This window comes from Panthera leo, chromosome B4 (genome assembly GCF_018350215.1).
Source record: "Panthera leo isolate Ple1 chromosome B4, P.leo_Ple1_pat1.1, whole genome shotgun sequence".
Lineage (NCBI taxonomy): Eukaryota > Metazoa > Chordata > Mammalia > Carnivora > Felidae > Panthera > Panthera leo.
The window spans coordinates 1,113,514-1,138,906 of NC_056685.1; the positions used below are offsets into that span (position 1 = coordinate 1,113,514).

Consider the following 25,393-nt stretch of genomic DNA (forward strand, 5'->3'; position numbering starts at 1 on the left):
CTACGGCAGCACCTCAGCCACTGGCTGGCCCCAGATTCCACATGTCACGAAGGACCAGCCTGGATACCTGACTTGTCCTTGGAAACAGGACCTGGCAGAAGCGTTCTGACAGGTGGTGGGGTGGGCAGGATCAGGGGCTGGTGGCTTGCCGCTGCCTGTTGAGAAGGCTCCGGAATGGATGCCTACGGTTCAGGATCGTGGCCCCAGGAAAGCTGTGTAGAAGAAATGAAATTTTTTCTTCGGTTTTTCCTAATCATATGTAAACATGACTGGAGTGTTTTCTCAGACTGAAGTGACATGTTCAACGGTGTCTTCCCTTGAGTGGCACTTTATTATCTTTGCATTTCCATAGAAGTAGGGTACGGCTGCATAATCGCTGAATTTTATCCACGTTCTTTTTTATCTGAAGATGGAAGTAAGGACTTCTTCAGCAAGGAGGGGTGAGTCGGGGCTGATTGAGCCACATGTTCTCCTGGTCTCCTCTCAGGCAGCAGAACAGAAGTCAGTACAGCCTGTGGCGTGATGTGTAATGTGGGTGGCCCTTCCTGGTGTGGGCTGGCCACAGTCATGGGCTTGGCCAAGCCACACTAGAGCCCTGGGGCCTTCAAACTGACTCTACACTGTACATCTAAAGTAGCTTTGAGTGTTCTTTCCACATACACACGTCAATCCATTTATAGATGGTGTGGGCCGCTCTATTAATTAATTTGTAAAACATACACAGAGGTAGAAATTGAAAAATCACCAGCCGTGTTCCAGGAATGAGGGGTATAAGGGAACTTCCTTAACCTGAGAAAGTAACCATGAAAACCCACCGCTCACATCATACTCAACGGTGACTGAATGCTTTCACCCGACCGTCAGGAATAAGACCAGGGTGTCTGCTCTGACCACTTCTGTTCAACACCATCTGGAGCTTATAAAGCCATCACAAGAGAACACTGGAGTCTAGCTTCATGACCTCAGTGGGGCGATGATTTCTTAGCTATGACACCAGAAGTACAGGTCACAAAAGGAAAAATGGATCAAGTGGGCTTCATCAACATTAAAAACTGTCATACTTCAAAGGACATCATCAAGAAAGTTCAAAGACAACCACAGAGTGGGAGGAAGCATTTGCAATCCTGTATCTGATACGGGACTAGTATCCAGAATGTACAAAGGCATCTCATAACTCAGAGAATAAAAGACCCAGATAAAAACAGTCCAAGAAGCTGAACAGATATTTCTGCAAAGATGCACACATGAAAAGATAGTCAAGATCACTGGTTGTCAGGGAAATGCAAGTCGAAACCACAACGAGATGCCATTTCACATCAACGAGGATGGCTAAGACAGAAGCCAGCTAACAACAGGTGTTGGCAAGGATGTGGGGAACCTGGAGCACCCGCTCACTTCTGGGGGCACCGTAAAGTGATGCAGCCACTTTGGAAGAGACGTTGGAGATTTCTCAAAATGTTAAGAAGGTACTTGTAGCACTTCCACCAGTAGGTGTATACCCAAGGGAGATGAAAACACATGTCCACACAGAAACGTGTGTGCACATGTTCACAGCAGCATTATTCATAATAGCCCGAAAGTGGAAACAACCCCAATGTTGAATGGATCAAGTGATGGATGGATAAAGGAAATGTGGTTCATCCATAAAGTGTAATGTTATTTGGCTATAAAAATGAATGAACAACCAATACATTCTATATCATGGATGGAATTTGAATAAAATATGCTAAATGAGAGAAGCCAGACACGAAAGCTTCAATTTGTATGATTCCATACACTTGAAATGGCCAATCTTTAGAGACAGAACATAGATCAGTGGTTGCCAGGGGCTGGGGAAGGGGAGAATGCTAGTAGGGTTTTTTGGGGGTGGTTAAAACATTCTAAAATTAGGTGGTGGTAATAGTTGCACAACTCTGTGAATATACGAAAGACCATTGGATTATGGACCCAACCATTTGCAGTTACCTAGCAAGCTGTTAGGTTTGTCTCAGAAATCTCCTGTACCCGTGATATGGTGGTTGTTATGTGGACAGTTTGGGAAGACTTGAGGAAAATCACTCTTGAATCTGTCAGGCTACAACATTTGGACTCAGAATGTCCCCTACTGTTCTTTCCACTCGAATACATTTGAACATTAGGGCCTGTGAAGCCCCGTGTTAGAATCCTAAATCTGCAAATAGGCAAAACTGGAAATGCTTGTTGACCAGCATTGGCTTTTGTTGCTTTTGGAGCATCTACTAGATGTTGAACACCTTTTGCTGATTAATGAGAACTATTCCAATGAAGAATGGCATGTTTTTGATATTTTGACATAAGGATTCACAGGACTTCAAGACAGTACAGGTGCTTCCCTCTGAGAGAAGAGAATAGAAATGGAGAGAATTCATAAGTTTAGGACCAGAGCCTTCCAACTGCCCCTTTCTTCCTCCATATATTTGTGTAATTTTGGTTTTTTGATGATATGTATTCAATATAGAAATGATGAGATGGTTAACTAATTCAAATGGGATACACCAGTTTGAGGAAAAATCCCAAAACTTTCAAGTGATTTGTTTGACCAAATTGACTACTCATAAGTAAAAATGATGAGTCTGATTGCTCTGGGAAACACAGCTACGGTTTTCCTTTCTGTAGATTTTACATTATGCACTTTCTTCCTGGTCTCCTTCCCTGCCCTTAACCAATATCTCATGGTGTGTTAACTAAAATTTAAATAAGCACATAAATAAATGAAATAAAAATGCAAGAAGTGTATGTGTGGGGCAGCAGACACTGTGTTGGCAGGAGCAGACCCAGGTGGCGGGAGGGGTGGGGGTGCTTGTCTGAGGCCAGCCCATCTTCTGGGTCTCGGCCCCATTCGCACAATGCCACTTGCTAGTGGCCAGCTCAGAACTCACGTCCCTGAGCTCATTAAAGGAAAGTGCTCGATCCGTTTCTCGTTCAATTGCCAGCTCATTAGAAGTGCCCCCGACTTAGCTGAGTTTACTCAATTTTTACTAGCTTTCCCCTTGGTTTTGATTAACTTTGGCACTGTAATTGCTCAGTTCGCAGTCATCCTACGTTACACGATCCTTAGGCGGCCAGCGTTGTGTTGCTGGGAGTGACAGGGCGTCCAGCGTGCATGAGGCTCTTTGATTTACCCTCCCCGCAGCCTGTGCGGTCGGTTCTCCTGTTTACCAATTTTGTACGAGGGTGAACAGGCAGTGTGCCGTGGGGAGGGGGGAGGTTCGGGCTCCTGAGTCCACAGCCCTGGCCATGGGAGGGGGGCCTCTCCTCACGGGCTTGCTGAGCACACGGTAATTTTGAGGGTGCTGTTTGTGTCAGCAGGTAGTTATCCTGACATGGGTTTTCTCATCATACGAGTACATCATTCTAGTAAATAAGCAAAGTGTGTGTGTGTGTTTAACGGAGAAAGGTCCCAGGAAAACAAGTGTGGGCAGCAGGAGGAGGCTGGGGAAGGTAGGGGCAGCCCAGCAGCCAAGGACCAGAAAGGAAGCAGACACAGTCACTGTCCTGCACGGGAGAGCCGGTGACAGACCGGCCATCAAACCAGCTGCCTGGCCACCTTCCCATGTCAGCCTTAGAGCAGGACACGTTTCAGAGGAAGAGGGCAGCTTGTGCTATGGGACCGGTGCTCAGCGGATCTCCAGCAAATGGATCAGTTTCGTGTCAATTAGTGAACGGCATGACGTATGAAAGAGATCAGGCTTTCTTCTGGGTCAAATACATTTGAAAATACGACTGGTGCTGTGGGCAGTAACATCTGAATCTGTTGTACGTAAAGTTCGCGGATCAATCGCTCTGGGCTTCTTAAAGAGACATCTGCTTCAGGAGAATAGGCATGTTTTCCTGTACTGTGTACACAAAGTCTCTCTTCATATATGAATGTGTACATTTATTGTTATAATTCACATCTGTCAATCCAGCTACTTCAGTGTAGATCCTCTTATTAAGATTTACAGCCTCAATAGATGTATCCTTAAGGTTTCAAAGCGGATTATTTTCCATGATTTTGCAGTTTTCCTTGTATAAGGAAAGTTGTTTCCTGAAGCCAAACACATTTATATAGAGTTAAAAGTAACTTCCTATTTTACCATTTGGTTTTCTGTTGAGTGTATCTGAGTTAGCCCTCTATCCTCACCTTTACCAAATGCTTAACACATGTCTAAAACAGCACAGTAAAACGTATTATAATTATTGCTTTCATTTCAAGTCTTTTCCTGAGTTCGGTTCTGAAATTTTAGCATGACTAATAATCATTTGGGGTAATTGTTAAAAAGGGAGCCAAAGATATTCTGATTTGGCAAGTCTAGGCTAAGTGCCCCGTATTTGCATTTTAAAATGTGATGTCCAGGCAGATTTATGCTGGGAGTTATTGGATCACAATGGGGAAACCCATTGACCAGCTGTGAGCAATTCTCAAGGGGAAGGGTTTTATCCTGTTCACCTCTGTATATTCCTAGCACCTGGCACATCACCTGAGGCAGCATATGCTCATTACATTCTTGTAAGATGGATGGATGGACGGAGGGATGCATGGATGGATGGATGGATGGATGGATGGATGGATGAATGGATGCATGGATGGACAGAGGGATGCATAGATGGATGGATAGATGCATAGATGGACGGATGGCTGGCTGGATGGCTGGCTGGGTGGATACATGGAAACCACTCTCTTTGCAAGCAGGCCTGACAGTTTATAAGCCATTAGTTGAGCTATGAACAAACTTTGGCAGTCATTTGTGTCTTTTCTAAACCCTAAGGAACATTTTTGTATGTCTTAAATAAGAATAAATCAGTGCCTGCCTAAATAGGATATACTTTCATTTTTTTTTCTGATTTCAAAAGTCATCAAAGCAAAATCTGTGCATCCTGATTATCTCATTGTCTTTGCAACTAGCTCATTGCTTTGTTTATCCTGTTTTGTGCATACAAGTCAGAAATATGTTTGCATCACAAACTGCCTTCCAAGTGCCTTAACACCGAATTTGGATTTGAATAGTACTAAATGGGTCTTCACATTGGCTGTTGTGGTTAATATGACCATTCATAGCATGTTTCCATATATCTTTGTGACAAATGTAAACATAATTAACTCTTATTCAAAAGTAATTGGGTTGTAAAATCTAGTGATTTCTAAACGTGCCCCCCATTTTAAGAAAGTCCATTATGCAAACATTCAAATTTGTGGAATGCATATAAATTCAGCACCAACTCATTTCAAAATTATTCTTTGCTTTACCACAGGATTCAGTGAAGGAGGTTTTCCAACAATGGGATTCCACAAAACATTTACAATGTTACTAATTTTGTAATAGTCCGATGTCGCCCATATGGAGTGCAGCAGCCCCTCTGTTAAGGCAATTATCTCATTATCGTGGGACTCTTGAGGCTGTCTTTTATGCTCATCATGACTTTCTTAATGGGTTTCATCATGTTCGCCTTTGTTTCATCAGTGTCTTAAAGGCTTGGTGCCTAATTAATACTCTAAGCATCTAAAGGACTTTTTTTTTTGGATTCTTGCACACCTCTGTCCCTTGAGATTCCTAAAACATTGTGGGAGCCCCTCAATATTTATTAAATGGATACTCTTGCTGTAGAAAGGCAGATAATTCTATATTATGATGTATGAGTGCCGTGTGGCTGTGGAAGGAAATGAAGGCTTTGAAGGCTCCTTGGAAATTTCTTCTTGTTATAAAGCAAGAATGACCTTTGCAACTCCACTTAGGTTCACTCCTAGTGAATTACGAGGTGTTCCTCATGGAGGAGACATTTCCTGTACTCTGCTCACCCTCTGAAGACCACAAAAGTTCTCTGTAGAAAAAATTACACCTTCTCAGTCCGCCGAGGTTTACCTATGTCAGGTGAAGTTTATCACTATCCTTGGTTTCAGGAAGAATGACTCTCAGGGTGGCTCAGCTCATTACCTCTGCTCCTCAACTGCCGTTCTCAGTGGCCGTGGCCTTTGTGCTGGGTGTACAGCCTCTCTGTGCTCCCTTCTCCCCCCACGGAAATAGCACGTGGCCCGGCAGTGGGGATCCACTCAGGACGCCAGAAACCAGCAGCCAGGACATGAAATGGGGCAATTTTAGAATGAACTCAGAGAAACTTTGCTCCCTTTTTCACTTAAAGATTTGTTTGTGGGCCTTATACACAACACTGAGTCGACTTTCCCAAAGTCAGTTACTGGGAGAGATAAATAAAGAGGGTCCAGGGGCACCTGGGCAGCTCAGTTGGTTAAGCGTCCGACTCCTGATTTCAGCTCAGGTCATGTTCTCACAGTTCTTGAGGTCGAGCCACATGTCATTCTCTGTGCTGACAGCACGGAGCCTGCTTGGGATTCTTTCTCTCTTTCTCTCTCTCTGCCCCTCCCCTTCTCTCTTTCTCTCTCAGAATAACTGAATAAGTGTTAAAAAAGTAGATCCGTATAGTAGATGCCTATAAGCACCTAGCACAGGGGTGTGCCTATGTGAACTTCTCTCCAAATTGAATTCCAGTCCTTGACCAAACAACGAAGTGGTGGAAAGACAAAATACCCACCGTGCTTCCCACTCAGGATTCAGACCCTGAGTGCGGACTGGTGGTGGCACAGCCGTGTCAACCGCAGTGAAAGGATATGTAGGTTTTGGCTCATGTGACAGGTGAGCTGCGGGCAAGTGGTCCGTCCGGTTTCTTTGGACTGGTCCTTTCAGGGATGCCGTCGAACCTGTGTGTGTGCAGGTGGCTTGCCGTCCGCCCCTCCTGCCTTCCGGCCCCTCTCCTTGTCCCCTTGGCCTCACGGAGGGGGAGCCGTGGGCAGTTAGAGGAAACCTAACACCTGCTCTGCTGTTCAGGTCCCAGTTAGCCACACGACTGTGCTCCATTGATCTCATTCCCGTCTCAAATGCCAGCAGAAGTTAGAGGGTGAGTCACGACGTCTTTCAAGGTACCTGGTTAGCCTGTGGAAGGGGGAACTTACAGGGTTGGGCACGCCAGAGTCTGCTCACAGACAGGCCCGCTCCAGCCTGCGCCGGGTCTGGGGCTGACGCCAGCCTCGTCTTGGCGTTGTCTAGTGTCGCTGCGGTCCTCTGCCAGGTGGAGCGTACGTCCTGGTGTCCTGAAAAGCATCTGTTTTAAATGGGAAGGTCTCGTGGAAGCCAGTCCCCATGGAGGAAGGCTGAGGGTGCCTGTGGTTCCCAATGCCGCGGGCATCTCACTGGAAACGGGGAGTCCATCCACGGGTGATGGTCATGCCGGCTGACAACACACAGCCCACTTCCCGAGCGCAGCCTGCACATTTCAGCTGATTCCTGCACAGTCGGGCGGTCTTGGGCTCCGGGTTCACTGCTTCTGGTCCCTGGTCCCTGGTCCCTGCACGTAGACTTCATTTTGTATCCTTCTCTCCCCATTTCCACTTTCCATTCTTCAGATTCATGTTAGGTAAGATGTTCACTTTCACCTCCCTCCCAAATCCCTCTGTGGGGAAAGTACCGGAACAAGAAAGTCAGGCCCAACTCGTGGTCTGTGGATTGTCTAGAATGGTGTGGATTTTCCGTGGGGATGGCCGTGGTCCTCTGAGGAGAGCCAGCCACAGGGCAAGCCTCTGGGATGGCCCCCTGACACCCCACACTAGTGGATTTTGGGGCAGAGGTAATGGACCTCTAGGCCGAAGGAAGACAGGGCTGCCTTCCTCTGTGCTCTGCCAGTGAGTCGGTTCCAGACTCTGAAAAGGAGTGCTGGGCGGGGTCCCTGTTCCTCCGCAGGGTCCTGGGCTGCCGAGCCCCTGGCTTGCTCATCCCGATGCCCTCTTGGTCCTCATTCACGTCCGTGTTGCCATCACCAGCAGCCTCTGCAGGGGCCCAGATTCTGGATTCAAAGCACTGATTTCCTCTTGGGGTCCCTCTGGTTCTGGTTCCATGACTTCTAGCCATCTGCATGTCCTGCCCTGGGACCCCCAAAGCCAGCCTGGCTGCATAATCATCTTCCTCCAGGGCTATCCCTGCTCTGCGGTGGACAATTGGATCGAACTGGGGTCTGCAGCATTGCAACAGCACACGTACTGCGGTGAGTGTCCCCCTGCACCTTCTGCTGACCAGACTCCGGAGAGCAGAGAGCGGCGGCCTGCAAGGGCAGACGTCCACGAGGGGGTCAATCAGAGCCTTCCGCCAGTTCGTGTAGTGGTTTGTAAAGACACTCCATGGAGCCCCGCCTGGGTCTTCGAGGGTTTTTCTTTTCTGATGCCTTCCACCTGTACCCATCTGCTTTGCTTACAAAAGGGATTAAGAGCAGACAAAGCAAAAAAAAAATAGCGGCCAGTCCAGGGTACGGTGGATTTGTGCCAGACTTTGAATATTTTGTGAGTCAGCACTTCCATAGGAAAGAGCTTCTCCCGCTCTGAGAAGTTGCTCTTGGCAGAGGGTGTCCTGGTGGCTGCTGAGACAGAGAGGCGTCCGTCTGTGATGGTGCCGACCCTACTCGAGATCACATGCAGATTCGATAAAAGTACTCTGAACAATAGAGCACAAGGCTGGGAAAGACCTGCTTTTGATGTGGATCCTGACCGTTTCGAAGCTGTCCCGGCAGCCTCACTTCGCCGTCCTGCATTCTGGCGGTTTCTTGGAGAGCCAGGGTCTTGATGGCCGGGGAGAAGGGGAGCACGTGGCCTCCAAGTTATGTGGCCCAAGCGGGCTGGGAATTACCCTGGGCTAGAACTCAGCTAGATCCAGCCAGAACCGCCCATCCCACGGCCCAGTGTCCCGAGGCTGCACGTCACGCCTTGGTAATCGGCTTGTTTTGCCTGGGACACTTCTGCCCGCTGACCCGGGACACTGACTGTTCCTCTGCTGTGCATGTTCCAGGTTCTACTGATCACAACGGTCCTGTGTGGTTCTTCCAACCAAATCGGGCCATACAGCAGGAAAGTGCCATTTGTCAAGGATGTGGGGGCTCTGGGGGCTGTCCCACCAGGACCCTGTCCCTGTGTGCTTTCTCCTGCTCATGTGCAAATACCGCCGTTAGGGTGCAGATAGAGAGTCAGTACCTGACCCGACGTGATGTGCCCCACGTAATCACCGAGCAGCCCGTGGTGCGTCCCCCCTCCCAGGGAGGTCGGCAGCCCACTCAGCCTCACACGTGGCCCCTGGCAGACCAGGACTGAAGCTCAGATGTGTGACCTCAGAGCCCCCTCGTCACCACACCGTCTCCCTGACGTTAGGGGGGGCTGGCATCCATTCCCCGCCTCCCCGCCCTGCCACCTCCCGGGTTTGTCTGCTTAGAGGTCGGGGGGAGGCTGCGATGTGGGCTCTGCCCGAGACTCGTGGGCTCTCGGGAAAGTCGGCCGTCATGTGGGCACCCCAGCCTCCCTCTCACGCCTCCTACACAGCCGTCTGCATGCTGGTCTCGTCCACTGGCTGCTTGGTCTGGGCTGGATGAGAAGTTGGTTGGGAAAAGAGGGGTTTGACCATGGCCACTCCCCATGTCTCCTGCCATTTATTATTCTGACTTTTTACTCTTTTTTTTTTTTTGAAATTCTCTCCATCTCGACAGCAAGATTCTCGGCTGTGTTCATGAAGGAAAGTGACCCCAACCCAGGAAATCCCCAAAGCTCTCCACTGGAATGTGGGAGGAAAGTACTAAAATTTAAACGTCTGGTGTGATTACAACAATGTTTTGCATTTTTTGCAAACACAGGATTTCAGCTTTATGTGTTCTCAGCATGGGCCAGAATTTTGTTTTTCTTTGTTTTGTGGGTCTTGGGTTTGGAGAGAGGATGGTGCGTGTGTGGTCTGTGTGGCATCCACAGCAGGGCGCACTTAGAGCTCCTTGGATCCTGGCGGCACAAGGGACCTGAGGACCACAGACACTTCCATGTTAAACAGAAATGCCGCACACATAACACACACACTAGTTCAGGGCTGTTCTTGTTGCAAAGTCCTCCTCATAGAAGCCTGGTTTGGTGGGAGGAGTCCGCACGTCCCAGAAGGAACACCAACCAGGCCCCTGTCTCACCTCCATGCCCCGCCCCCCCCCCCCCCCCCCAGTCTCTGGGCTGTGTCACTTCTGCAGGGTCTGGTGCCATGTCTATGAAATAAGGGCTGCCTCTCAAGTTCTACATCATCTGATTTACTAACCAAACCAGAAGACCAAGGCAGGACACAAAACAGTGGTTCAACAGTGAAAGAGTCACTCCTGGGTGCAGGGGTCACACATAATCCTTAGCCCTGGTGAGTACCTGGGTCAGGGCATCCGGCATGGGAACCGGTACCTGCCGTGCATCCAGAAGCAGGGAGAAAGGCCGGGGGGGCTGGTGCTCAGGCTCCGGGAGCTTCCCAGGCGCCACGGCGCCACAGGTGGGCTTGGGGCCGGGGACCCTCACGAAGGGCTGCCCGGTGCCCAGCCACCGGCTCCCACTGTGCTTTTGGGGCCCGACACTCCCGGTTCCTGCCCCAGGTAAGAGGCAGCACCGACTGTGGGGATCAGAGGTAGCGAGCAGGTGCCCTGGGGGTTCCCTGGACCCATACACCAATGCCAGTGCCCTAAATGCAGAGGCGTCCAGAGTCACCCTGAGGCTGTGTAAGATGGACTGAATCCTCAGGGTGCCCGAGCCTCCCCGTTTCACCACCCTCAACCCCAGAGGTGCTCACGGCAGCCCCTCCGTTGGGAAAGGTGAGGAAACGCAGAGATTTTGAATGAGTTGTCCAAGGGCACTGGCCGTGAAGGCTGTGGCTGGACCTGAATTCAAGGCTGCTGGCCCCAGAGCGGCCTGGTGCCAGTGGGACCCCCACCAGGATCTAGTCTGCGATTGCACGGACCCCCCGGCCCTGCATACACCTGCCCCCTTGGGCCCGGAGCTCCAGGGGCTCCTGTGTCCTGCACCGAGGAGACTTGGTATCCTTTGCCTTCCCCACACTGTGTGTGCCTCTGGGGGCCTTTGCAGCCTGGGGTCACCTCCCCTCCTCATGCAGTCTGTCCTTCCCTGATTCCATCACAATCAACCCCTCGTCCATTTCTCAGCACTCTGTTTCCAGCCCTCATACCCCGGTTCTCACGCCCCAGCGGCTGCTGCAGCTCCTGATGCCATGTCCTCCCCGGGGGCCCTTGTTCCAGGCGCGGGGACCCGACCCGATGGCCTGCAGGCCCAGCCGGCACAAAGATGTCCCCGCTGTAGGCCAGCGTGCATGCTCTCTGGAAGCCCGTTTGCTCTGATTTCCCAGTTCAGATGACTGAATAAAACCCCTACCTTAAACCATGCAACCTGAGGGTCGTTTACTGAATGCTTTTCCTTTTGCTGAAACTGTCTGATGAAACACGGTTAAGACACACAGAGATGTGTGCTGCTGGCTGAAGACAGCTTTTGTCACTGTGCTCACTGTAATCCTGACCAGAGGGGATGGCTCTGAACCACAGCAAGTTTCCTTGAGGTTTGGATGGTGACCTTTGCTCTGTAGTACTTGAGTGAACTCACAATTCGACCGGGTGCACTGATTTACGAAAATGTATTTTAAAAATGTTTCATTGTGGTGCTGTTGTTACAAACCATCATTTCATGGGTCTGGGAACCTGCGCTCATCTCTCTCCAAGCTGAGATGGCCCCGCCCTCGTGTGATGGGAAGGAAAGTGGCATCCTGAACACAGGCCACTTGCCCCAGTGCTGGGGGGACCGGGGCAGACACTGCGTTTCGCTGGAAATACAGCCATAGAGGGAAGAATCGATGACTGAGACGTGACGCAGGGCTGAGTGTGACCCCACCCGTGCACTGCATCGTGTTCCCGGGAGCTTGAGGCCAGTAGAGACACGGGCGCTTGGGGACACAGTGTGTGAACAGGTTTGCAATTCAGAGAGGCAGGCGGGCGTCTGAGGGCTGCTTGCCGGCCATGGGACACGCTCCCTGCTGGTATCGCCACTCCCCAGCCCGACTGTGGGCCAAGGGCTCAATGTCTTGTGTCTCGGTGTCCCCATCTGTGCAACAGGACATGGTAGCACTGTCTCCGAGGACGTTATGAGGCTCAAATGTGCTGTTGTATGTCAGGTGCCAACGACAACGCGGTGCCTGGTGAGTGTCAGCTCCTAATGTCACTGCCGTATCAGCCGCACCAGCAGTGTTAATCGTGGCTGAGGAATAGCAAGACAAATGGGGAAGGTTGGTTTAGAGACTGCAGAACTAATCAACAGTCATGTTAACTGTATTTGGAAATGTCAAACACAGTGCTGGGAGCGTTTAAGCTCACATGTTACTTAACTCTTACTGAAGTTGCACCGAACTTGTTTCAGTAAGAGGTAAGATGCTGGAGGCTATGGTATAAACACAGGTCTCACGTTGCACATACATTGTGCAAGTGCGCATCGCAGGAATGCGTGTTGCATGGGCGTTGCACATACGTTGTGCAAGTGTGCACCACACAGTATACGTTGTATATAGTTGCACATCGCATACGCATTGTGCAAATGTATAAATGTGTTGTTAACAAAGCCTTCAGCACTCTCATCAAGGAGAGAATTTTAGAAGAGTTTTCCATGCACAATATGACAGGGAGGTGACCTGTCAATATAGTTCTGTGGAAACAAGGAAATGAAGAAGGTTAAGCCAAGTTCAGGGCCGGCTGGACACGCAGGAGTGTGTCTTCCTTCTATAAAAGGCTGCCTTTTTCTTCTCGTGGACCACGGGAGGGTGTGTGTGGTCACAAAACCCAGACGGCTGTGTAGTCATGCCTCAGCCCTGGGCAGGGGGTCTTAGAGCAGGAGGAGAAGAATTCCAGGGAGGCAGACAGGCTTCTAGGGCCTTCTGGGGCAGCAGGACATCCTGGTGATGCCGAGTACTAGAGGTTTAGACCCAAAGCTGACACTTTGAGGCTCCAGAGACTGGGGTCATCTCAGGGCACATTGATGGAAAATAACAGAGCTTCACAAGGGCCTCATGCTCCTGGTGACTGGGGTCCATGACGTCTACCTGCTCAGGGCATGAGTCTGACCCAGGAGAGTGGACACAGAGAGCGGAGTTTGTTTGGGGGGACTCTTAGGTGGTGATCCTGTGAGGCCCCTTCTCAGGAAGGCAACACGATTCTGGGTAAAACAGCAGCGTGGTCTCCCCCCTCTTGCCTCCCTTGGTCTCCCCCCTCTTGCCTCCCTTGTCTCTTCTCAAACAAAATACCGACAAAGCACCTTCAGAGCTTACGGAACGAGCATTTACCGCAGACCAGCCACCTAACAGAAGGTCCAGGTCTCCCTTGGTGAGCGGTAGTGAGACCCAGAGCAGCCTGGCGGGAAGGGCCGGGCCCTAAGTGATGCCCAGCCCATGCTGCACACTCAGACTGCTGCAGCGAGCGAGACCTCACTCTGGCTGCTTCTGGGTCCACGTCAGAACTTTTACAGTTTTAGCATCAGTGACACCAGACAGTGACCAGGAACACACGTGAATGAAGGATTCTGTGGCAGACCAAGGTTCTGCATGGCACGGGGGCACTGACACTAACCCATGCTGTCCCGCCTTGTGTCAGTGCTGGTCACCTGCATGGGCACCCCCAGAAGACATGGTCACCAGTGAATGGGAACGGACTCTACTTTCTGGCTGGTGGGGACTGTGGTATCCGAGGGGCGGACAGAGTCCTGGTCACAGTGTCCCCAAGTGGGACCCTGGCGTATCAGGCTTCTCTGCACCCTGAGAGGGACAGGGAGGGTGCGAGTAAGACAACTGGTGGCCACAGACATGCCCTCCTCCCACCCAGAGCCTCTGTCCACAGCACCTCATTTTACATTCTCTGCTGCTTCTCCGTTGCAAGTAGGGCTGCCTGAGTTTGTAGCGGATGAAACCACAGGACATCCAGGTGCATTTGAGTGTCAGGTAGACAGCACGTACTCTGTCCATGTAAGCGTTGTTGCTGAATTTTACCTGCCGGCCCCGAACTCAAGCAGACGTCACCTCTGTATCTAGAAGCCGGACCTACCGCGAGTGACCTGTGTCCTCCCTGCCTGCTGTGTGCATTTGAGTGTCCTCGAGGCAAAAAGAAGACGTCCCAAAGAACTGAGCCTCTAACTGTGTCTGAATCACCGTGATAACACCAAGACAAGCTAATGATCATCGGGCGCTAGAAAACAGAGCTGCATGGAGGTCGGATTTCTTGGTGGAGAAAACAGCTTTTGCTAAACGTCTGGAATGTGACACGAAGGACAGACATGTTTCTCCTACCTTTGCACAAACTGCTGGTGGGCAGCAGTTTCTTCTTTCTCTCTGGAGGTGGAATCACACAAGACGTGTATATGTACATCCTGCACGTGCAGTGTGTGTGTGTGTGTGTGTGTGTGAGAGAGAGAGAGAGAGAGAGGGAGGGAGAGGGGAAGGGGGAGAGGGAGAAAGAGGGAGATGCAGAGATCACTGATTTTGCTCTGTGAGTCAAAAAAGTGGGTTCATCTTGACCGGTTGGCTGACCTGACTAAAGCCATTAATGAAAACTGGACGTGATCGTGTTTCTGTGTCAATTTTATAATTTCTCAGTGTTGGGACAGAGGACAGTGTCAGCCTGTCCTCTCCTGCACTTGTCTCTTTGCTGTGTCTCTGGTGTCTTTCCACATCTCGCCTGGAATCCATCACCGTGTCTGACTAGAAGGGAACGTGCTTGTCCCCACTGTAGGGATGCTTGGTGATGAGGTCATATCCTGTTTATTTGAGATGGTAAAGACCAAGGTTCTTTGCATACGGACTCTGCATACACATTTCACATTTTTAGTAGCTGCATTCCCAAATACAAACTCATAGTACCCGAATCAAATACGTGTTCCTGGGCCTCACCTGCAGCCTGGGAAGGGGAGGGTGGCCGTGCTGCCCGGGGCCACCATGGGTGTCCGTTCAGAACGGCCCCTCCCCCCACAAGGGTTTTTGCAGCAAAACAAAATTGTTGTTTTAATCTATGAAAAGGCATCCAAGGAACTGTTCCCCCTTTGGGAAATGACTGGTTCAGAAAGTGAACTCGGTGTGCGACTGGGGAGCAGGGGTGTGTGGACAACAGGTTTAGGGCCGAGCTGCAGAAACCAGAGCAATTGGGTTGTGGTGTTCTTGGGTGCAAGACTGGTTCTTGCCGAGTCCCGGGCATGCTGTGATGCCAGCATGGTCATTCCTGACCCAGCTCCCCAAGCAAAACGGTGTTGGGGGAGGTCGTTTGTCCCCTGGTACAAACTCCTCTTGAGGCATAATGACGACTTCACAATGGCTCTGCTGTGATGAGCCCCATGACGCTGACCTCACACAGCAGAGCCGTGGAGAAGCCCCCGCCCCATCCTGCGACCAGAAAAGGGAGCTGGTGACTGTGTTGATGCAGGTGAATGGCTGGGTACCATGGCACTGAGTCTTTTATCCCACGATGGCTACTGAGACGTGTTTTCTCTCGGAGTATGGCCCCTGTTCACGTGGGCTGGCTCCTTAGGGGACGGAGGACAGAGTGACAAAAAGGCTGAGTGGGTGGGTTGGGGTCAGGTCAGCTGGTGGTGTAGTAAGCTGGTTTGTTCTGCCTTGAATGTCAGTGTGTTGCATTCTCTGTAATGTTAGTGGTTGACAGATTGCTGTAGTCAGACTGCTTGTGACCCCCTCCCCAAGTTCGTGTGGGACACCTAACCCCCAAGGTGATGATGTCAGGAGGCAGGGCCTCTGGGAGGTGATGAGGCCATGATGGTTGAGCTGACTCAATGGGATTAGTGTCCTTGTGAAGGACACCCTGGGGAGCCCCCTCACCGCTCCCCCCAGGTGAGGACACAGCGAGAAGACGCTGTCTGTGAACCAGGAGGAGATTCCTCACCAGACATGGAATCTGCCGGCTCCTGGACCTTGGTCTCCAGCGCCACGAGGCTAAATTTGTTGCCTATTAACCACCCTATGAACGGTATTCTGTTACAGCAGCCTGAATGCACTGACTTTTATGAGAATCCCAGATTGGTGAATTTCACCCATACGTTTCCCACATCAGGTGGAAATCATCCCAGGCACGTGCCTGTCCTCCCTCGCAGCTCTCACCGACCACACCTGTCCACATGGTTGCACAGGTATCTGCCTGTCTTTTATAACCCACCTGTACCAGAACTAGCACCAGAGTTGAGATCACCTTGTCTGGATGCTTCAAGTGGAAGAGAGACATTGGGTTCCCTGACACACAGGGCTTTTGGGGACGGTGGCGATGAGAGACAGCATGTAGGTAGAGCAGGTCGAGGATGAGGGGCGGGGGGTGGTGCTGATGGCTGTCGGGCCCCCTCACCTTCTGGCCATTCCCGCAAGCCTCAGGGGAAGTCCCCGGAGACCCCAGGTCAGCTGCTCGGCTGAGTTCTTTAGCTTAGGGTCTCTTTGGCCAGAACTGTGTTTCTACAATGGTCCTGGGCCACCTTGGGGCTCCTGTGCCAGCCAGTGCCTGCATGTGGGGAGGTCAGACCTTAATCTCACTCCCCAGGGGACAATAGGAAAATAGCTGAGAAACTGAAATCCTGTCAGATGGGACAGCCACGTGGAAACGAGAAAACACCTTGCTGTCCTGACTCCAAGAAGGTCACTTGGAGTCCAGAAGCGATCCTTTCTGCCTGTGGGACACGCAGAGCTCTAGGACTCTGTTCAGGCGTCTGTCTGGAATTGCCCCGGGCTGCACCCATGGCCTACTCCAAGGCTGGCACTGGCTGGCCCGTCTCGTGTCCCCCAGAGCCGAGTGGCAAGGACACGTGGGCACCTGCTGCTGTTTTTGGGTGTCCTTGGGTAAACCAGCTAGACAGCATTAAGCCGTTTCAGAGCCAAGTGCATATGATTTCCATAGCTATCTGTTTTTAATTTAAGCCTATTTAAAACTTGAGGGCCCCTCCATAGCTAATTTGTTAGAGCAATATTAATTAACGGTTTCGCATGACAGTGGTTAGGATGCCACTCCTATTGAGTAAGATAGATTTGCAGGAGCAGGAGATCAGAAAAACAATCTGTGAAGTGGCCAGAGGCGGCTGGGGGTCACCTTGGGGTTTGGGAGAAGGACGGCACGTTTGCGCAAACGTGTTATTAGCGTCCCGCAGTGCAGCTGTTGAGGAGCCAGTAACAGCCCCCCTGGCCTCATTCCGCAGCTAATTCTGGGGGCAGATTCCGTGAGATGGGATCGCGGACTGCAGCTCGGATCCAAATTTGCTATAAAATGCTCAAACTTAAAAAGTGATTGTTCCTTTCCATAGGGTTATAAATTCCCATGGTTTCTCCCCTCCCCCACAGTGATCGCTGCATACACGGGAGCAAAGCAGGGTGTGGTTAGTGGGTCCCTGAAGGGATTCCCCCAGAGGGCGTGGCAGGGACCACGCACCTGTGCGAACAGTTTTAAGTTACCCCCCCTCTTCCTCTGTGGGCAAGACACACGGCTGACACCACTACAGTCTGACATGGAAATTAAAAACAAAACAAAACAAAATAAAATGAGGGGGATCCTTGAGTGTGAAGGAGAAGCTGACCCAAAGTCAGGAACCGCGTTTGTTTCCACCCGAGGGTGCTTCCTGGTGTCCCTGTAACTTTCTCTCGTGCTCCCTTTATGACCATCCCTGTTTACTCACTCTCTTCTCCACGGTGGGAGAGACGCCTTTCTGATGGAATCTGGTGCTTTCCTGAGTCACCTGTTTTCATGCTGGGGCTAGGAAGCAAAAACCGGAGAGAGATGGAGATTTTGTGATTTTATCTTGTTTTATGATAATGTTTCCAGGGAATGAGTATTCACAGATCCTCCTTGACTTAACGATGGGTTATGTCCCAATTGAGGGACACCAGAGCCGAATGGCAGTGTGGGTGTGGATGAGCGTAGTTGTCCACGCGTCAACTGTTACTGTCATGATCGAGGGGCTGGCTGCGAGCCACTCACGAGAGAGGATCGTCCTACATGCCGCTGCCCGGGACAAGATCCAAATTCAAAATTCAAAGAATGGTTTCTACTGAATGAATACTGCTTTTGCACCATTGTCTAAACATCATTAAGTCAAACCGTCTTAAGTTGGGGTCCATCTGTATGTGTCAACACAGTGTCATTATCATTTCCTATCTTGTTAACGCAGACGAGTCCTGTAGGCCAGGAAAATGGGAAGAGTCGGGCCGGTTGGCCTAGCTACCTCCTGGTCTGCATTGGTTACCCTTATCAACTGATATTTGCAGAGTGCACAACCTGTGCACCAGTGTGGGTGTTATAGACTGCTCCCCCAGCTCAGTCAGGTCTGTACTGTGTTCTAGAGAATTTAATGAAGTCTTGATCTCAGCCCTGTGGATAAGAGACTAAAGCCAGATCTCGCGGAAGTGAAAGAAGAAAACTAGCCCAGTTCTGAGAAATGCCCCCCCACAAAGGAATGGGTGAAAATCAGATCCTGGAGAAATCAACACGTATAATTTTAATGTTCACTGAGAATATCACGCTTCAGAACTTCCTCCTTTGAAACGGAGGTGGAACCAAGTGCCACTTTTCCTTTCTCCTTCGAAACGGAGTGGAACCAGTGCCACTTTCCCTTTCCCTTCCTGGTGGACAGTGACATGACGTCCCACACCTCTGGCAAGGTCGGTATTTGCTCCAGACAGGCTCCCTTCAGGTCTTCAGCAGAGGGATGTGAGGAAGCTATGCTCACCCAGACTTGTCTTGAGGTCAGAGCAAACCTCCAGCTGGCCCAGCCCATCCTGTGTGGTCCTGCTTTCTGGGCTCAGGCTGGAGCAGAGCCACGAAAAGGTTGGAACGGTGCAGGTGAGCCGACCTACCTTCGTGGGAATCAGAAGTTCAGGGGCCAGCTTGATGGGTTTTTACAGTGGGACCCACCGTGGCATTTAAGCACGCTACCCACATGGCTCCACGTGCTATCTCGTTTGAATTTTCCCTCATTGTGGGTCACTGTGAGGGAGCGCCCGTCAGAGTGTTCATGGCAGATGGAGACTTTGTGAAAGCCTTCAACAAGAGACTCGGTTTGTCATCTGTTCACCCAAGACCACCCTGTGTGGGACAGAACCTCGAAACTGGGCCGGGAACGTTGAATGCTGATGTTGACACCCAGTTCTAAAATTGTCACTCTAGCAGCGAGCGGGGCCACCGTCCTCCCCGTGGGCTTGGGCAGGGTCCTCACGGCTCAGTGTCAGAGCACCTGCCTTTTCCGGAAGTCTGGCTGGGCCTGGGGCTGCCGGCTTGCTCTCCTGCACAGATGCTAACAGCACAGCTAGGGAACAAAGGGTCGTGCCTTTGGGGACCTGGAGCCCCAGGACCGGGGGAAGCAGGCTGTATGGACAGCATCGGGCAGAGCAGGGGAGCAGAGCAGGACTTACAGGGATTCTTGGGATCTTTTCCTGAATTAAAGATCAGTCCAAGAATCCAGGCCACATCCAAGACAGGATTCGGATTCAATAAAGCCACTGATGGTGACTGGTCCTGAGTCCCCCGGCCGGCTCAGCCCCACCCAGCCCCGGGGTGCAGGGGCGAGGCGACAGGTAATGAGCCTGCGAGATGGTGGTGCCTGGGGTGTGATGGATGGCCTGCAACCCTCACGCTGCTCCGCGCCCTCCATCATCCAGTCGGGGTGGTTAGCAGACTGTCAGAGAAAAATAATTTAGCGGCTGTGGCTTTAACTGATGTGCTGCATTCTAGGGTCAAATGACTGTTACAAAGCAGTGGTGCTGCCTGGTTCTTCCGTCTGAGCGCTCGGGGTTGACAACATGAAGAAGAAGGCGTCGCGGCCGGAAGTCACCGACACCCTTCAGCCTTCAGCGGGGCCGGTGCAGCGGCCACAGAGGGCAGAGGATGGGGAGAACGGCCAGGCTGGCGGAGGCCCGCGGGGGCCCGGCATGGGGGGCGTCCTCAGAGAAGGTGGCTGGGAGACACAGGCCATGGGCAATGTCACGGCAGCCTGGGGCTCACGCAGGCCGCAGAGGGCACAGCGGCTTCCTTGGGTGTTGTTGGCGAGTTTAAGTGACGAGTGGAGACACAGGACAGGAGGGAACAAAGGACACAAACCAGCAGGGGTGCAGAAGACAGGGAGCAAGACGCAGCCCCTCCCTCCCTCGGAGACGTGCGGGGACTCACAGGGATGCCCAGCTGCTTTGCAAACACCCGTGTTTACTTGGACGGTGTGTTACTTGAGGGTAGGTCGCAAGACAAGGCAAGGTTACAGTCTAAACGCCCCCAACTGGCCTCCTACAACGTGCAGCAAGTATCTGAAAACCAAAGGACGGGATCAAGGGCAGAGGGAGCAGAGAAACAGGAATATCTCACTCAGCAGTCTCCCTCCGTCTCTCTACCCCGCTGTGGGGGGCGGGCCACGGCCCCGGAGCAGGCCCCTGCCCTCCTGTGCCCTGCAGCCGCTAAGGGTCAAAGACTGACGGATGAGTGAGTGAGTGAGTGAGTGCCTGTCCCGGCGTGATTCTGCTCTAGGTTCTTTCCCGCAGCCATTTGCTCTGATGGCTGTGCAGCCCCTGGTGCTCCCCGGGGAGCACGCGCCTGGTCCCCCGGGCGTGGCAGACTCTGTTCCGGACGCTGTGATGGGGGGCATGGTAGTCCCAGCGGTAACTCGGGTACACGGGGCCCACTCTGCACTCACACTGGCCTCTGTGCTTTCTAACTGCGTGAAGCACGTCTGTCCTCGGTTGATGCTGAAGCCAATACAGACACCGTCCTGTATCCAACACACACAGAATGCCCACAAGTCCCCAGAGTGGTGACAGGAAGGGTGATTTGCATAAATAAACACCTTCAAGACTTGGAGGGAAGAGGTTGTTACAAAATCACAGACAGACAGTTCCCGACACACGGACGGTGCCACACAATATTCCCTGAACGAGCGACCCAGTGTTGCAGAAACGGCAAGGTTGTGGCTGTGACGCGGGCGCCAGCCCCTCTCCCTCCCCGAGCTCTCCGCTTCCCACCAGCCCCTGGCCTCAGCCCCTGCACCTCTGTCTGGCCTGGCCGGGGGCCCCGACTGGCATCACCCGGGTGAGATGAGCCACGTTCGCGGGGCTTTCTGCAGGCCCCCAGCTGGAGGCCCCCCCCCCCCCGCCCCGGACCCCGCCTGGTGCACACATCACGCTGCCACGCTCACTGCAGTGACCTGCCACTAACCCTCTCCCCAGCGAGGGCCCGCTGCAACCCCTCTTGGGTGGCATGGCCATCTCCAGGGTGATCTGCTACCTGCTCCGGGAGTGTGGACACTCTCTTCATACCCACATGACCTGCTCTCTCCAAAGGCCTGCAAATCGCTCCTAACAATGATGTGGGGGGCGGGGGGCCTGGCAGTGATGGGAGCAGAGGAGAGGGGTCTGCCCGCCACCCGGCCTCCTGGCTTCAGAAGACGGCCGCTTGTGGCAGCACCTGAGAGGCTCACCTGGGGCAGGAGCTGACCTCTACTCCTGCTGGGGACGTGGCCCGGCAGCCGGATGTCGAAGAGGGCCTGGAGGGCGGCCCGCGCCGCCTGGCCCTTGGCCAGCTTCTTGCTGCGTCCTGAGCCCTCGAACGTCCTGCCGTCCACACACACGGCCATGACGAAGCTCTTGGCCCGCTGCTTCTCGGCCGGCTCCGCGAGGCACACGTAGCGCAGGCCGGAGCGCAGCTTGCTCAGCAGGACCACGGGGTTCCTGTCGCCCGGGGCCGCAGGGCCCACCAGATCCAGCGGGTGGCAGAGGAGCCGGCCCCGCGGGCAGGCCGTGGCCAGCAGCCCGGGGTCGGCGGGCCGGCGGCCGGGGAAGGCCTCGCTGGGGGCGGCGGGCGCGAACTCCTTGAACAGCGTGTCGGGGAAGTCGGCCTGGTCGGAGGTGAAGTCCGTGGATGGCCCGGCGCCACCGCCCATGGCCAGCTGGGCCTGGCAGGCATTGGGGAACTGCACGAAGGACCTCAGCGCCAGCTCGGCCGCCCGCATCTTGGCTTTCTTCTTGGTGGGCCCCGTGCCCTCGAAGGTGAGCCCGTTGACCTCCACGGCCACGGCGAAGACGGGCGCGTGCACGGGGCCGGTCTGGGACACCATGCGGTACTGCAGGCCCGGGCGTAGGTCGTGCAACTGCACCAGCGCGTTCTTGGGCGCCACGGACCACGAGAGCTTCCTCCAGACGAGCTGCAGGGGGCACAGGTGGCCGCCGTTGCCCTCCTCCAGAGGCCTCTTCCGCTTCACGCCGGGCGTGCCGCCTCTGGCCCTGTCGCTGGCGGCCAGGGGCCTCGCCTCCCAGTTGCTCACGCGGTTTTCCTTCACGTCCGCGCTGCTGGTACCTGCGGGCGAGAAAGACAGCTGTGACCCAGGGCCCTGGCGGCTGGCCACCGACGTCAGACGGTACCGCTGCAGCCGCCAGCAGGACGGCCGGCTGGGGACTCGCGCTCGGCCCGGGGCCCGGGGAGGGGGTTGTGTGGAACTGGGGGCCGCTCGCCAGGAGGGAAGGGCCCGCGTCCCAGGCGGTTCTTGCGGAGATGCATTTCTGAGAAGGAGGTGCCGGTGGGGCCCGCGAGGCCTCCAGGCTGCGGCCGGCTGCCCGCCCCGGGCACGGACGCCGTGCCTGTCTCCCCAGGCCGCCCCAAACCAACCAAACAGGCGTCCGCTTCCTCCTATGGGCTTTGGGCAATGCTGAGGGTCAGGGCGGCCTTTCCTGCCGAGGGCCGTGGTGGGCGAATCGCGGTGCCGTCATTCAAGGGAAGGCCACGAGGCACTTGCACGTAATCAACGACGTGTGTATGTGTCCACGTAGGTGACTGAGAAATGGGTTAGATGACGCAAACTAACGCGTAGAGCGAGGACAGCACTAGATTTTGCAGACACAGACCTTATACGCTGTTTGTGGAATCACACATGGGGGTAAAGGTTAGAGACTTCCCACCTTCCCCGAGACACAAGGACGGAAAATGGATGTGGGCTCACAGGGTGGCTTCCTTTGTGTCTATGGTGTTTCCTTTTTCCCTTTCTTTCTTTCCTTGCAGGAAATGGTGGGAAGTAAATTTAGCGAAACCATCCCTTGCTAACTGTGGGTGGTGGATGGGATGTGTGTAATGGTGACCTAACTTCCGTGGCCTGGCCTTCTTGGACCCCTCTCAGCCCAGACAGCTGTTCCGTGTGGGACGTGTGTCACTTCGGGACCACAGGACGAGGTCCCCACTGCTCCAGAGACAAGGGTGCTTCTGGGGCACGGACCCCTCAGGTCTCGTCCCAAATCCTCAGGGGATGGTGGTGGCGAGCGGTGCAGTTACCTTTCACGGAGGCCCCTCACACCTTCACTTTGCTGCCTTTCTTATTCCTAAAACCCACCCTGGGTGGGGTCGTGGCACCAGTTTCTAGAAGAAACGAGGCTCAAAGAGGGAAATGCTTGCCCTGGGCTAGTTGGTGGAGAGGTGAGCACGTCCTGGGAATGTCTGTCTAATGCACGGGTGGTTTCACGGAAACAGAATTGTCCCACCATTTTCTCAGCCCTCTCGCAGGGCACCTGCGCTGGGCTCTCCAGGAGGTGGTGAGGGAGTTATCGTCGGCCATTGGTTTGGACAGACGCGGGGGCCACGCACGGCCCTTGAAGGCTTCCCCGGAGTCAGGAGTGGGTTTTTTCTCATTAAGCACGCAGAGATGAGGGGGGATTTTTACAGCTGGCTCACAGCCTATGGACAGACGCCAAGCGGGTTCCCCTCAGTCCTGCGCCGGAAGGCGAGCAGCGGTAAGAGCCGTAGACTCTGTGACCTTGCCCTCGAGGCGTCGCTGGCAGAGAAAAGGCAGAGCAGTGCAGCCTGCCAGCCTGGGTGGGGGGTAGGGGGGTGCCCTTGGGTTCCTGTGTGGCCCCGCCCAGTGCTCCCTAGCCAGCATGCACCATTAGCCTTTCCTGGAGCCATTCGCTTCTACGAGGTGCTAGGTCTGCACAGGTAACTTTGCTCAAAGGCTGGACACAGTGGGTTTTGTAAGTTAGAGGTGGGTGGCATCTATTTACGGTCTATTTTGTTAGAAATAACTACCTTCCAAATATCAAGCACTTAATCTCTACCCCTTTTTTAATCATTATGGGTCTTGGCTACAGACAGACGGCAAATAGCTCTGCCATTTTTAGGGCATTTCGGGCCAAGACAGTAGATCAGATTAACCATGCAGCTTCTCAAATTGAACGTAAAGATGGGGAAAAAAAAACCAACCCAACCAAAAAGGCCTACTCCAGATTGAGTAGATGTTGCCGGAGTTCTCTAATTTCTTATTGATTTCCCACAAGGTGGGGTCCGCGAGCCCGTTCGTGCCAGTGGAGCAGGCGGTATATCAGATGACCTCTGTTGCCTTTTGAGGTAGAAAGGTTTATCTTGGAGGAACAGCCCTCACAGACCGACATTTCCCTACGGCTGCCGTGGCATAAGCCGTGGTTGTCAGATTGTGGCAGGAAGACCCCTTCCATAATAACCAATAACTGACAAAAATTGATGAAAAATGTGGGCTTCTGGGTCCCGTCTGGGAAGCACTAGCTACAATGTGTGGGTTTTGCAAATGAGCCGGGTGGGGGTTCCACTTGGTTCCACACAGCCCGGCTGCCCTTGGAGCTGGAGCCTGCAGGGGGCGGGGGGCAGCAGCCTCTCCACCCACTCTGGGCTCAGGTACACGAGATGTCCAAGTCCCCTCGGCCCTTCCGGTGCGTGTCCCTCCGCCTGCCCGCACTCCATTTTCTTACAGTGGCTTCAATAGCCTTGCCTTGTGAGATTATTCTGAGGTTGAACCAGAGGAGCGTGTGAAGGAGGCTCAGCCCAAACCCTCACATACACATACAGCCAAACCCTCACATACAGGTTTTTGAAAATAGCAGGAAAGACTGAGACAGAGACTCCTGAGCTCTTGAGAATGACTTTTCCCTGGAATTCTAGGACCGCCGGGGATCAGGGGAACAGCCTTTCTGTCACAGTGCACCGGGAGCCGGGGGCTCCTGAGGCCAGGCCTGAAGACGTCCACTCCGTTGCTGAGGCCATGGTCCCCACAGTGTGACACAAATGCCTCCTGTGTGTCTCCCGTGTGGTTGGCAAGGCAAACTCTGATCACACGGACTTACCAGACCCGTCTGAGCGTCAGCAACCTTCTGGGTCCTGAGACAGACGGAGGCAAAAGTAGACTTTGTCATTTGGGACAGTCAGTCTGGTGGGGGAGATGAAAGGACACCTGTACCACATGCACCATAGCTCCTGGCTGCCAGAGGTGGGATGGACGGGGACCTCGCAGGGAGACCTGTCCTGCAGCCGTAGCGCTGCTTAGAGATCCACGAGCCTGTCCTGGAAAACCTCTCGCCACTTGCCGGGTCCCTGCAGGGCTTTGCTGCAGCAAGGCTGCCTGAGTTTCTTACGGGACTCCAGCTCTGACCTTCATGTCTCCTCCACACGGACGGTACTAAACGCATTGCAATCCCCCCACCCCCCGACCTAGGAGAGGATTCTCATTCTGTTCTCTATCATGGTTAACGTGTTTCCCATACTCTGTTGTCAG

At 53.2% G+C, this 25,393-nt stretch overlaps 1 protein-coding gene across 1 annotated transcript in view; it reads right to left on the minus strand.

The window, feature by feature from the left end:
* Positions 1–25,393, minus strand: part of ADARB2 (adenosine deaminase RNA specific B2 (inactive)) — a 419,952-nt gene that overhangs the window by 106,867 nt on the left and 287,692 nt on the right. The window contains exon 3 of the mRNA XM_042944734.1: positions 21,311–22,185. Within this exon, the coding sequence (XP_042800668.1) occupies positions 21,311–22,185 (875 nt within the window). The remainder of the gene's footprint in view (positions 1–21,310; positions 22,186–25,393) is intronic.